Source organism: Carassius carassius, unplaced genomic scaffold (assembly GCF_963082965.1).
Source record: "Carassius carassius unplaced genomic scaffold, fCarCar2.1 SCAFFOLD_58, whole genome shotgun sequence".
Lineage (NCBI taxonomy): Eukaryota > Metazoa > Chordata > Actinopteri > Cypriniformes > Cyprinidae > Carassius > Carassius carassius.
The window spans coordinates 453,816-468,069 of NW_026775030.1; the positions used below are offsets into that span (position 1 = coordinate 453,816).

A 14,254-nucleotide genomic window follows, 5' to 3' on the forward strand; every position below is an offset into this window, starting at 1 on the left:
CCACCCGTGAATGCTCTTTTAGAACTCTTCTTTTACTGTGCTGAAGCGCACAGGGGAAATGGCAGCCTGCAACACAAACAGGGGGTAGTGCAGCCTGATTTGTGCAACCCACTCAACACAAAAAGAATCAATGTCGCTGAAATGCTGTACTCTCCAGCACGAGAGCTTCCTAAGAGCGTGCTGTACTCATCTGTAGTATCACCAACCAAGCAGGAAGTCCGCTCGGCTCAGAAGCAAAAAAGGTGAAAATGTGCATTGGCTCATTTAGTTTACACTCAAAGTCTCGACGTGATGTCGAGGGTGACCGACTGAAAGGGAACCAATTTTAAGACCTTTGATTTTGTTTTTGTCAGAATAAAGCTGCCAGTATTTCTGCATTTTGACCATGTTCAGTTGTCCAAGAAAAACGTGACTTTTATGGTCCAGGGCTGCATTTCCCAAAAGCATCATAAGCTAAGTTCATCATAGAGATCATTGGTGGCGATGGTTCTACGACCTACTTAAGATTATGATGTTTTTGGGAAACACATCCCAGAAGATTTTTAACATCATCAGAAAAAAAAAATGTGGTTCAGGTTATCATCTTCAAAAAGGTTTTAAATAGTTGTCTTAACATACATAACCTTGAAACTGGAGATTTGCATCTATTTAACCATCATCATTATCATAAATACATTTTCAGTGCAAGATGAGAAAGTGATCATGTCCATGTATGTAAACATCCTACTGTAAAGTGCCTACAAGCAACACAACATTATTACACATTCAAGGTAAAAAAAGTTGCAAACATTTCTTTAGATGTATAAAAACAATTGATTTAAAAATTAAAATACATAAAAATGTATATCATGCATTTTTCTTCGGGACTTTACCCTTCTCAGACCTACAGCTGGCAAGCTAAAATTCATATACAATAAATTATTGTCATTTATTCGTTTTACTTTATTTTTACAGTGAAGAAAATAAAAGTGCTCTCTTCAGATTAGGTTTAAATGTACATATTGCATGTCCCTATGAAAGAAAAAGTACTGAAAGATAATCTGAGAGGTAAGAGGAGAGCAGACAGTTGGAATAGTTATTTCCATATCATAAATCATGTACTGTACATTTATATGTGCCGTTCAGTCTGTGTGTTGTATACTTGCATCCAAGAGTTTTACAGTCCTGCACTAGCAAAGCCAACCTGACTATATATTTATATATATCTGTACATTTACACACCTGCTGATCTCCAAACCGATCTGAGCTGCCATAGTAGGGTGGCACAAGCACAGGAGAATAGTAAAAACTGGACCGTTTCTATTATGTTTTTGTTATGGTAGCAAAAAGTTTACTTTTTTCTTGGATTTAGTTTTCTAAATATATATTTACAGAAACTCAGGGCATTATATTCATGATAGAATCACATTTGTATATGCACCTTGTAAATGCTTTGGAAAGGAAGCATCTGTACATAGTAATGAAGTCAGTTCCAAAGTGAGAGCAACAAACTTAATTTACGGCACGTCTGATTACTGAGATTACTGGGGCGCAGTTTGGCAAAACTACTTTATCCAGGCTGGAGGACAGAGATTCAGGAGTTTCATCCAGCACTACAGATTCGATCTAGACTCTTTGAATTTACATCGACCACTAACCACAAGCCTTGGACACATGAATGGACTCGATTCTGGCCCACCAGTAAGTCTGTCTGCAATTCAACAGCACAAACCTATTGATACCATCATTGCTGCTTATTGGGAATGCCCTGAAGTTTTTAATTGCATTAATCTGTTCACGTAGTTCCTGTAATCCTCATCTCTAGCAGTAGCTTTCCGCTAAACTTGTCTTGCTATATTTACCGTGGCTACGTCCTGGTCATGAGGCAGTTTACAATCCCAAAGTTGTTATGACCAGTGTCTGAATATTTGTTCTTAAGGTGGCTAGTCATTTTGTGTAGTGCACCGTTGCATTTCTCAGAGGATGTGTGCGCATACGTGTTCCACGAAAATCTGTGTTCGTTTTGCTTTGGTGCAACTAAAAGTGAAAGTGTGTGCTGGTGTGTGTGTGTGTGTTTCAGTTTTGAGGACCCTGGCCCCAGCCTCCTGCGCTCGGGGGACGACTCGGCTCTCCGCTCCCTGATTGGTCGAGTTCAGCACTGTCACAGTCTGAGTCCTCACACAATGCGCGAGTCTAGGAACAGGACAAAAAGTGTGATCAAACTCTTTGACATGTTATATATGAAGCTCTTAAGATTGCCTAAACGAACACAGTCATTAACAATTACTTCAAATAGAAGGCAGGCTTCTAGGTTCTGGTCCTGGAGGTACGACCTACACAGAGTCTGTCTGCAATTTGCTTGTTCAGGTGTGTTTGCTCCAGCTAATTTCTGCAGGGCAGTGGACCTCCAGAGCCAGGTTTGAAAAACCTTGCAACATTTGTTTTTAACTCGGGGCATATGTTTTAAAAGGTTTCACACAATACTGGTACCTCCAGGATATTTTGTTCCAGGTCAAAGTTGGCCCTCTCCTGTTCCAAGGCAGCGGCTTCTCTTTCGGACAGAGTAGGTTCTGTAATATCAACAGGGATCTCAGACCCCTGGGAGATGAGGTCATCGCTGCGATCATCCAGTCGCTCGTCAGTGTTGGTGCTGACCACGTCCGGCGTGCCGCTGTGAGAGTGGTCAGTGGTGTGGCCCTCCTCTCCCTCGGAAACGGACAGGTTCTCTGAGCTGAAAGTGGATACTGATTGGCACTTGGTTATACTGGTCGGCCGTCTGCAAAATTAACATTACAGAACATACAAACCATGAAACATTAGAAAGTAATGGTTGTGTAAGGTAACCACATGGGTGGTAAGTATTAGCAGTAGAATCAGGTTTAGTACCATGTTATTACCCATAACCCCAAAACGCACATGCAGTCGGTGTGTGAATGAGTGTGTGAATGGGTGAATGTGAGGCAAATTGTAAAGCGCTTTGGATGGCCATGTGGTCTGTTGAAAGCGCTATATAAATGCAGTCCATTTACCATTTATAACTAGGTTTATTACCCATTGGCAATCACTAAAATAAATACTTAGTATGTGTATGTGGAATCAGACTGTAAAAAGAAGTCGCTCCTGTGTCTTCATGGGAGAGTAAAGTGTCCATTGAATGTGCAAGTAGTAGGTCGTCCAGGTACGTTTTGCTTCCCGGTATACTGTCGTAGAGGAACTGGGTTGGGAGACACTGATCTAACAAGTTTCCATAACTGAGCACCTTAGCATGTGTGCTATGACCAGGCATACAATGCTCAACCAGTGGGTGAAAACAAGGCCTTATTTTAGTATGGGTGCTTTATATAAATTAGGCAACTCATAACTACCATAGGTCACGAAATAATAAATTATTATATTCTTACCGTCTCCTTGGTAATTCCACCTCACTGTCCACCTCGCCCTCTTCTTCTTCGGAGGAAACGCCACGTCGCTAGTGGAATTCAACATAATTCATTCAGACATGCTCAGTTATTAAGGCCCAAAACATCACTGCAAAAACAACAAACTTATTGCTATCTTTTGAATTTAGATTTTTGCTGGGTTTTTTTTTTGTATTTGCAACAAACCTGCAGTGTGATAAATGTATTACTCCTAAATAAATGTCCCAAATGCATTATATAATGTGCTCTCCTTTAAAACTACTAAATGTTTGATCATGTGACATGCTTCATGTGGCAACATAAACTGACTGGTTTGACTCAACTAAAATAACCCTGAATATAAACTGAATCAACAGTTTACAGTAGGTCTGCTCATTTTTAGATCCGTCTATCAATAGGCTGGTCTAATTAACCTTGCATATCATATTCTTAAAAATAGGGTTGCCAAGTCTGCGGATTTACCAATTGATTTTCAACTGTTGCCACAGGGTTAATGGTTTGACATATTGCATAAATTCTGTTTTACTGAAATGCTTGTACTAAAATATTTTATACTCTTATCAGTTACAAAACTGGGGTAGATGTTAAGTTTTGTAAGGACCACTGGTAAAGAGCCTTTGAGCTGTGTTTATGAACACTATGATATAGCAGTGGCGTTCCTTCCATATAAGCTGTGAATGCTCCACATACCCTGGCTGACCAAAGTGCCATTTTCCCAGGACATGTCCTGACCAGGATTTCTATATTGCCTTAAATATCCAGGTTTTGGTTTTGGTTTCCTGTTTTCATACTTTCATACTGAAGGTAATGATCGTTTGACCAATAACATGCATACAATCGTGGTGCGTTAGAAGGTGGGATCTGCAGAGAACGGTCAAAGCGATGCAAATACGTGTAAATATTAGTGTTCGACATGAAGCAGCAGTGAGCATACAGAACAGTGTATGACATCAAAGTACCGTGAGAGCGATTCAAAAGCACAAGCGGTCGTCTGCTCTCTAGAGCTCTCACTGTACTTTGTCATGCAACAATTGGTCTGCGCAGTGCAAACAAAGCCAAAACAACGGATATTTTAGTCAATATAGAAATCCTGGCCAGGACGTGTTGCTGCCAGATCTTGATTGTCAAAAATTTAATTGTGTTTGATGTGAAACTAACTCAACTGAATCAAGTGAAAAAAACTGTATATTTTCATACTTTCTCAAGCAGAGAAAATGTTGAATGTCCACTGAAACATATCTTGTTATAGATCAGTGGTTCTCAAAATTGTTACACTAGTAGCAGAGAAAATATTTGGCTCTCCAAGTACCCCATAATGACCAACATTAAAATACAGTAGCGTAGCAACTATTACTAACTAACTAACTAACTAACTAACTATTCAGTTACAGCTCTGCACTGTTCAAAAACTTTGAATGCAGAGACATATAGACTGGGAGATTCAATCATCTCCCCACCACCTGATTATTTTTATTGCCCTATTATGAATGTGACTAAATTAAATATAACAAATTATATTTTTTAATAAAAGCATTTGTGTAAAATGCTAACTGACTTTTTTTAAAGTCCCCATGAAATCCAAATTAAAGTTGTTTAGGTGTTAGTATTAATATGTTAGTCTTAAGGTTATATATAAGTGTGCTCCAAAACTGACAAAATTCGCATTTAGAAGATATAAGCATTCAAAGCTTGCAGTTTGTCACTTCCTATCAGCCTGCCGCTGAGATCGGTCACTTGTTCACAGTGTACAGTAAATGGCTCGTAGTGCACAATGTAGGTAATAGGGAACGATTCAGACAGTGTAAATAAGCTTTTGATTGGTGCATATGAGGTCTGGTTTCACGTTGTTTCATGTTAACTGCGGAAGTGCACACAGTCTGATTTAGACTTTAGCTCCCGGTCCAGAGATGGGATCGTAAGCAGCGGATCATATGTGCGAGTCGGCATTTATTAAAAACTTTTACAACTACAGAGTAACTAAGAGTTTCATATTGAATCAAGGGGGTAATCTGTTAGACTGTAGCTGTCAAATGTAGCTTTACTGGGCTCAACGTCTCTGGTCTGAGCAGATATAAACAAAACGCTATTGGCTATTTTACAAAGGGGGCGTGGCTGCTAGATATGTCCCACCCTCTCTTCATGTTTCAGTCGAAATTACGTCACCACACCGTATAGAATAATGCTGTCTGTTTCAAGGCACTTCAGGGGACCTTTTAAATTAAAATCTAATGAGGTCATGTTAATTGAGAAGCGATAGAAAAGGTGAGGAAATATTGTGAAAAACTTAAAAGCAATGGTGACCAGTCATGAGATCTAAGCAATGCACCTTCTCTTGCCGCATCAAGTGACCTTTATTTTAATAAGACTATAATCAGTTGGTTCCCAGAATGAAAATGAAACCTGGGGAATAGAGAGATGTGTACCTGTTTGCGTGTGATAGCAGCTCGATACAGTATGGCTGATGGAGTCAGATGACTGCCGCTGGATCCTCTGGGTAATCGCACCGTCCCGGTTCCCTCTTCTCTCTCCTCTCCTACATGAGTTCTGCCCACCGCTCCACTTCGGCCACAGCAGGGTGAATCTGGGCTGCTGGAGAACGGCAGTGAAGCGGCGTCCTCACTCGCTGTGTCACTTCTGGGCGGAGTCTCGTCCAGGCCGGCCCCCACTTCAGCTCCAGCACTGGTCTCTCCGCCCAGGGCTTCGGTCGGGGCAGCTCCACTGACTCCGTCTTCAGCGCGGCGGGTGGAGCAGAGCAGATCTGGGCTCGACGAGGAAAGCTTCAGTGGGGGTGGCTCCAGCTGGCCCTCCCTCATCACAGCCCCTGAAGCCGTCTCAGTGAGGGGTGGTGCGGGTGTCGTTGTGTTGGGCAGCGGGGGCTCTCTTTCTCGGCTAGCAGGGGCAGAAGGGTGCTTGGGCCCTGACAGATCCCCACTGCTTCCTTTGCCGCTCCTCCGGTGACGAGTTTTTACCCTGCGGGCGCGGCTAGGTGAAGTAGGTCCTCGGTTTGCACATGGCGGGACGGTCACCTGCAGCACACCAGCGTCCATCTTGGGGAGAATGATCTCTGATCTCAGGAGGTCAGGTCTAGATATGGCAGATAAAAAAGAAAGCCATTGGTTAAACAACATACCTTACATTACATATTACGGTGCCCAGTGAAACAGCATAATGAGTTATACTAATCAGAGTCATTTTGTTGTATTATATTGTTATTATGTATTATTACTGTATTATATATAAAAACATGAATTAAATCATCTTTATTTTGGTTTAGTTTAATCATAACTCTCTAAATTGTATTTAGCAGGAAAACAAAAACTAGAGGTATTTCGTATTGCTTGGCGGGAAAGTAACCTATCCTACAGAAAAGCATTAAAAACTGCTAGAACCGATTACTTTTCTTCTCTTATAGAAGAAAACAAACATAACCCCAGGTATTTATTCAATACAGTGGTTAAATTAACGAAAAATAAAGCCCCAACAAGTGTTGACATTTCCCAACACCACAGCAGTAATGACTTTATGAACTACTTTACTTCTAAAATCAATACCATTAGAGGTAAAATTGCAATCATTCAGCTGTCAGCTACAGTATCGCATCAGACAGTGCACTATAGACCCCGTGAGGAACAGTTCCACTCATTCTCTACTATAGGAGAGGAAGAATTGTATAAACTTGTTAAATCATCTAAACCAACAACATGTATGTTAGACCCTATACCATCTAAGCTCCTAAAAGAGGTGCTTCCAGAAGTCATAGATCCTCTTCTGACTATTATTAATTCCTCATTGTCATTAGGATATGTCCCCAAAACCTTCAAACTGGTTGTTATTAAGCCTCTCATCAAAAAAACACAACTTGACCCCAAAGAACTAGTTAATTATAGACCAATCTCGAATCTCCCTTTTCTGTCCAAGATACTAGAAAAGGTGGTATCCTCACAATTATATTCCTTCTTAGAGAAAAATGGTATATGTGAGGATTTCCAGTCAGGATTTAGACCGTATCATAGTACTGAGACTGCTCTCCTTAGAGTTACAAATGATCTGCTCTTATCATCTGATCGTGGGTGTATCTCTCCATTAGTTTTATTGGATCTTAGTGCTGCGTTTGACATAATTGACCACAACATTCTTTTGCATAGACTTGAACACTTCGTTGGCATTAATGGAAGTGCATTAGCATGGTTTAAATCGTACTTATATGACCGCCATCAGTTCGTAGCAGTGAATGAAGATGTATCATATAGATCACAAGTGCAGCATGGAGTACCTCAAGGCTCAGTACTAGGGCCGCTACTCTTCACGCTTTATATGTTACCCTTGGGAGATATCATCAGGAAACATGGTGTTAGCTTTCACTGTTATGCTGATGATACTCAGCTCTATATTTCTTCGCGGCCCGGTGAAACACACCAATTTGAAAAACTAATGAAATGCATAGTCGATATAAAAAACTGGATGACGAGTAATTTCTTACTGCTAAATTCTGAAAAAAATAGAGGTGTTAATTATAGGACCTAAAAACTCTGCTTGTAATAACCTAGAACACTGTCTAAGACTTGATGGTTGCTTTGTCAATTCTTCGTCATCAGTTAGGAACCTAGGTGTGATATTTGATCGCAATCTTTCCTTAGAAAGCCACGTTTCTAGCATTTGTAAAACTGCATTTTCCATCTCAAAAATATATCTAAATTATGGCCTATGCTCTCAATGTCAAATGTTAATCCATGCATTTATGACCTCAAGGTTAGATTATTGTAATGCTTTATTGGGTGGTTGTTCTACACGCTAAGTAAACAAACTACAGCTAGTCCAAAATGCAGCAGCAAGAGTTCTTACTAGAACCAGGAAGTATGACCATATTAGCCCGGTCCTGTCAACACTTCACTGGCTCCCTATCAAACATCGTATAGATTTTAAAATATTGCTTATTACTTATAAAGCCCTGAATGGTTTAGCACCTCAGTATTTGAATGATCTCCTGTTACATTATAACCCTCCACGTCCGCTACGTTCTCAAAACTCAGGCAATTTGATAATACCTAGAATATCAAAATCAACTGCGGGCGGCAGATCCTTTTCCTATTTGGCGCCCAAACTCTGGAATAACCTACCTAACATTGTTCGGGAGGCAGACACACTCTTGCAGTTTAAATCTAGATTAAAGACCCATCTCTTTAACCTGGCTTACACATAACATATTAATATGCTTTTAATGTCCAAATCCGTTAAAGGATTTTTAGGCTGCATTAATTAGGTAAACCGGAACCGGGAACACTTCCCATAACACCCTATGTACTTGCTACATCATTAGAAGAATGGCATCTATGCTAATATTTGTCTGTTCCTCTCTTATTCCGAGGTCACCGTAGCCACCAGATCCAGTCTGTATCCAGATCAGAGGGTGACTGCAGTCACCCGGATCCAGTACGTATCCAGACCAGATGGTGGATCAGCACCCAGAAAGGACCTCTACTGCCCTGAAAGACAGCGGAGACCAGGACAACTAGAGCCCCAGATACAGATCCCCTGTAAAGACCTTGTCTCAGAGGAGCACCAGGACAAGACCGCAGGAAACAGATGATTCTTCTGCACAATCTGACTTTGCTGCAGCCTGGAATTGAACTACTGGTTTCGTCTGGTCAGAGCAGAACTGGCCCCCCAACTGAGCCAGGTTTCTCCCAAGGTTTTTTTCTCCATTCTGTCACCGATGGAGTTTCGGTTCCTTCCCGCTGTCGCCTCTGGCTTGCTTAGTTGGGGTCACTTCATCTACAGCGATATCGTTGACTTGATTGCAAATAAATGCACAGACACTATTTAAACTGAACAAAGAAGACATAACTGAATTCAATGATGAACTGCCTTTAACTATCATTTTGCATTATTGACACACTGTTTTCCTAATGAATGTTGTTCAGTTGCTTTGACGCAATGTATTTTGTTTAAAGCGCTATATAAATAAAGGTGACTTGACTTGACTTTACTAGCATAATAATACAAATTATGATAATGTATTAAAAAACTTTGCTTTCTCTTTACTTGATCTCTCTCTGACTAGTTTGTACTAATCTGAACAAAGCCTAAAATTCTGCATTACAAGCACTTCCTGCATTTATTTGCCTCTTTATGATGAATCATTAATTGTATTTCTTAATTTTAAGACACTTTGGATAAAAGCATCTGCTAAATGAATAAATATGAATGTAAATGTATTTATTCTTGGCGTACTAGATCTGCTACAGTAGGTGGCCAACCAAAATGCCTAATGCGTTAACTGCAAGTCAGTCACATGTTAAAGTCATTCATGAAACTAAAGCCAGATGGTGCGAAGGGACACTTTGTAAACTGACTGGAACTATATTTTGTTTTATAAACGGAGATCAAATAACAAAATAAAACAAAAATAACTTTATAATATAACATTAAAGCATCCTTAAAAGTCATTAGAAAATTAATCAAAAATTTTTTTTTAGTTAGTTTCAAAATTTGAGATATAGCTGCAGCCTAATGCATCCAAAAAATAATAATAATTTACACAAAAGCTCTTAATGCATGTTATGGTTATTAAACAGTCATTATGAAAAACATTAAAACTATACATTTTCCTTATATTGTATTAAGGGGCTTTCATTTTGTTCTACAGGCTAATTAAAGTTTTTGAATGAAAAATCCTGACCTTGGCCATTGGTCCACTGTACAAGCATACATATCAATTTGTACAAGGCTGCATGTTCATGAGACTTTATTCAAATTGCAGTTTACTTTGACTCACACCAAAAAAAAATGTTTATTTGTTTTTTAAATGCGACATGAAAAGCTAGAAATCATACAAAAAGTAGAATATATACACGGAGGAATCTTTAGATTACTGTGGAGGCGGAGGCGTGGTTTAGTGAAGCCTGCAGCGGGAGAGAGAGTCGGGAGACGAACAGTGGGTGAGCGGGTTGAACGGAAATAATCAACACCTGTCTCTTGTTTCAGTAATTGGCGTGGAGAGAGTATTTAACGCCAGGGGAAACCGGAGTAGTGGAGAGAAGGACTGCTGACGACCGCACGAGCCGGAAGCCGCAACCCGGAAGTGATAGTAGTTTGTTGTTGCCGGTGTGAGAGACAAGTGTGATAAGTTTATTTGTTAATAAAATCGTCGACCCCTCGTCCTATTCCTTTCCATCCTTGAACCTTTGTACAATTACATTTAAATATGTGTGCATTATGCCATAAAAAATAAAAGATTAAAAATTTGGCTTATTGTTGTGTGTTAGGCTAGGCTTAGTTCTAACATATTTTGACATTATAGTTACATTAATGTCACAAAATATGGAAGGCTTGAAACTTACACTTAATAATTAGCTTATTTATTTCAGCAGGTCACATATTTATTTGTTATCTGGCCTTTTTTAACACATTTTATGTTCATGAATTAAAGAGTGTATCACTTTTTAGTGCTTCTTTGTATTAATTAAAACATGTTTTAAATAATAATTAATCCATTTAAAATAAATAAACAATACAGTTTCGTTTACAGAGTTTGGCTGTGCAGGAGATTGGGGCAATCCATAAAATGTAAAAAAAAAAATATATATATATATATAATAAAATATAAAATAATACTACAATTAAAAATAAATAAATTATTCAACACAATAAAACTTACAAATTTTATCATTTAATTAGAAAACAACCCCTGATTCACAGCATTCAGTCCTGCATGGGCCTCAAACCTAAGCCCTATAGCGGCCCTTAGCTGACAGTTTACCAGTATCTTTGGCCCGAGTCTGACTGGAGCCCGTGTCTGTTTTCTCTCTCGCCATTAAAACAGTTCAGTTTTGTTTTTAATTGAAAAGTTATATTTCTCATTTTTTCATTATTACTTAATTCAGAAAAATGTTTGGAATTTTTTTGTTTGTTTGGTTGGTTAAATTCAAGTATTTTTTATTTTTTAAGTGATGACCAAGCGTATAGTGGCAGACAGCTGGGTTGATTACGTTTGATTGATTTAGCCTTCTCAAATCATCATGACTTGCTTAAAATAAAATCTGTAGATATAGAACACAAAACATATTACAATGTTAGTTTAAACATTAAACAATGTAATTTTTTATATTTTATTTTTTTTATAATAATAAAATATATAAAATGATAAATAGAGATGTGAAGTATTCTTCAGTTTGCTGGTTTATGTTACACCACTTTTTTTCTTTTAAGAAAAAGCATGTCCATTTTACACTAAGCAACCAGTAGTGTGACTGAATTTAGTTCATCTGGAGGGGTTTGGCGTTTGGGGGTAGTTCTGTATAGCTTGTAGGGGTTGAAATAAATGTGTGAATCTCTTGCTCTTTCATATGGAGAATATCTGATGAGTATTTCAAACTTGCAGAGCAGGTTTGGGCAAAGTGTCTGTTTTAAGACAAATGCCTCGTTGGTTTGGCTTTTGCCATTTTTTGCAACGACATACAGAGTATTACATTCAATATAATATGGTTTATTTTTTCTCAGGAGGCATGAGTCACCCTTTGAGAGAGAGACAAAGAAACTGGCCAAAAGAGTTTCTTTCTCTTTTGAAAGAAAGACAGAAACTCTTTTTTGGCGTCTGCCAAAGAGATAAGAACTTTTGTTCTTAATGTATGCTGCCTTGACTATTTTCAGTTTTGGACTGTTTTAATTGTACGCGCAACACAGTTATTTTGGCAATACAAATGTAAAATACATTGCAGTAATAAGAAACTGTTCCGAGACTTTTTTTTAGTTTCATTATTGGGTAATTCCATCATTACTTATGTGACATTCAGTCAAAACCTGAAATATAAATTCTCACAGAATGTATCCATTATCAATATACTGAACCATCTCTTTATGTTTTTCTAAATCCCAAATAGAGTCCAGACATCAGTAAAGTATCTGTCTATGAACATGTTTTGTAGGCTATTTTAGATTTGGGGAAAACATGCGTTATGGAATTGACAAAAAAATAGTTTTTGGGAGACAACATATTTTGTAGACTTTCTGTGATTTACAATGCACAAACCAGAAGCAACAATATCTGCATAATGGAGAAGGGTTGACCATTCTCAAAAAATAAAATAGGCCTATCAATTTTATTTAAATTATCATTTTTGTGTTTCAGAGGAAAAATTAGTGTTATGGATGTGTCATCTCTCCGTTACGGACTGCTCTGAAAGCAGAATTTAGGAAAACGTGTTTAAAATGCTTTAAAAACTTGATGTCAACAAAGATGTCTAGAGGGAATTTAATAGGGCTACCCCCCACATAAGATTTTGTTTAGTTACTAGTAGTCATTCATTTAGGTCATTATTTAAATAATCGCATGTTTATATTAAATTAACACAGCCTAATCCATAATGAGCCTTAATATATTCCGCACTAAAGCACACACAATAAGTTTGCCACATAGCAGAGGCAGAAGTAGCCTAATAATTGTGAAAAAGTATACAAATGCTTGTCTATTAGTTTTCTGCACAAACACTTGAATATGAATAGTAATAGAGCACACTTAAATTAAGGTACAGTATGGGTTAAAACTTCACAAGTCTACAACCGAGACAGATGCATTTATATATTAGCTGTCGATTGAAGGCAATTTGACATTTTAAAATGATCTAACGACCGATGCCGCTCCAAATCATTGATCATTAGTTGTTCTTGATCAAGATTAAATGGATACATGACTCTTATAAACTTGTTTTAATAAATCTCTTTTGCATTAAATAATAAAGATACAAAGCAGGTTAAGTTAAATATTATTGTACAAATAATGATAAAATACTATAGACTGCAAATAAGATTTCAGTTTCACATTTTGCATATACACTACAAAGATATTTTTTTACATGCAATTATACAAAATAAAAACCAAACAAGATTTGTAATGAAGATAAAATATGTAGACAAATAAGAATAAATGTTGCGCGTCATATTCAGCATCATGCATGCCGCACAAATCTTGCAGTTTGATATTTTAAGGAATAGTATACACTCCTGCATTTAAAAAGCGGCCGCAGTTTTTTGTTTTTTGAGTTTTACTTAAACTGTATGAAAGCAAGTAAAGGCGGCTTGAGTTAAGTTTAAACGTGAGGACTTTTTATTAATCCATCCTTTTTTTCGGTTTTTAAGTGATTTAGCTAAATCGTGGCCAGGTTTAATTTATTTGTTTCTTGTTTCTAGTTGCAGTGCCTCGTGTTTTACTCAAATAAAGGAAATAGTTAATAAAACACACAATAATTTCTTAATCAGTGTACAAACAGATGTTTTTTTCCCAAGTAGTTATCTGTCAAAATAAATCAGAATCAGAATGAGCTTTATTGCCAGGTATGTTACTCATACAAGGAATTTTTTTTTTTTCGTGACAAAAGCTCCGCAGTGCAACAGAATAACAGCGACAGAACAAAAAAAAAAACATAATAAAAGAATAAAAAATACAAAAAAAAAATACAAATACAAATAAGTAGGTAAGGAATGACAATATACAAATTGACAATTGTAGAAAGGTATAATATATGCAAAATTTAAGTGTACACTAAGTATGTGTGTTAGATAAATAAGTGTATGTGTATATAAATATAAAGTGTAGTGTGTTCCACAGTTATTGTCAAGTGTTCATTAGATGGATTGCCTGAGGGGAGAAACTGTTCCTGTGTCTGGTCGTTCTGGTGCTCAGTGCTCTGTAGCGTCGACCAGATGGCAACAGTTCAAAGAGGGAGTGTGCTGGATGTGAGGAGTCCAGAGTGATTTTGCCAGCCCCTTTGCTCACTCTGGATAAATACAGTTCTTGAATAGAAGGGAGGGTTGTACCAATGATTCGCTCAGCAATCCGGACTACCCTCTGTAGTCTTCTG

The 14,254-nt window shown here is 37.9% G+C and overlaps 1 protein-coding gene across 3 annotated transcripts in view; it reads right to left on the reverse strand.

Moving 5' to 3' along the window:
- Positions 1-918: 918 nt before the first annotated feature.
- Positions 919-14,254, reverse strand: part of LOC132134237 (mitogen-activated protein kinase kinase kinase 12-like) — a 72,583-nt gene continuing 59,247 nt past the window's right edge. For 2 of the 3 annotated variants that reach the window (XM_059547038.1, XM_059547037.1), the window contains exons 11-14: positions 5,822-6,482; positions 3,381-3,448; positions 2,470-2,755; positions 919-2,172 (exon numbers count right to left, since the gene is read on the reverse strand). In XM_059547038.1, coding sequence (XP_059403021.1) covers positions 2,056-2,172; positions 2,470-2,755; positions 3,381-3,448; positions 5,822-6,482 — 1,132 coding nt within the window. In that variant the 3' untranslated portion in view covers positions 919-2,055. The remainder of the gene's footprint in view (positions 2,173-2,469; positions 2,756-3,380; positions 3,449-5,821; positions 6,483-14,254) is intronic. The other variant, XM_059547039.1, reaches the window with a different exon arrangement.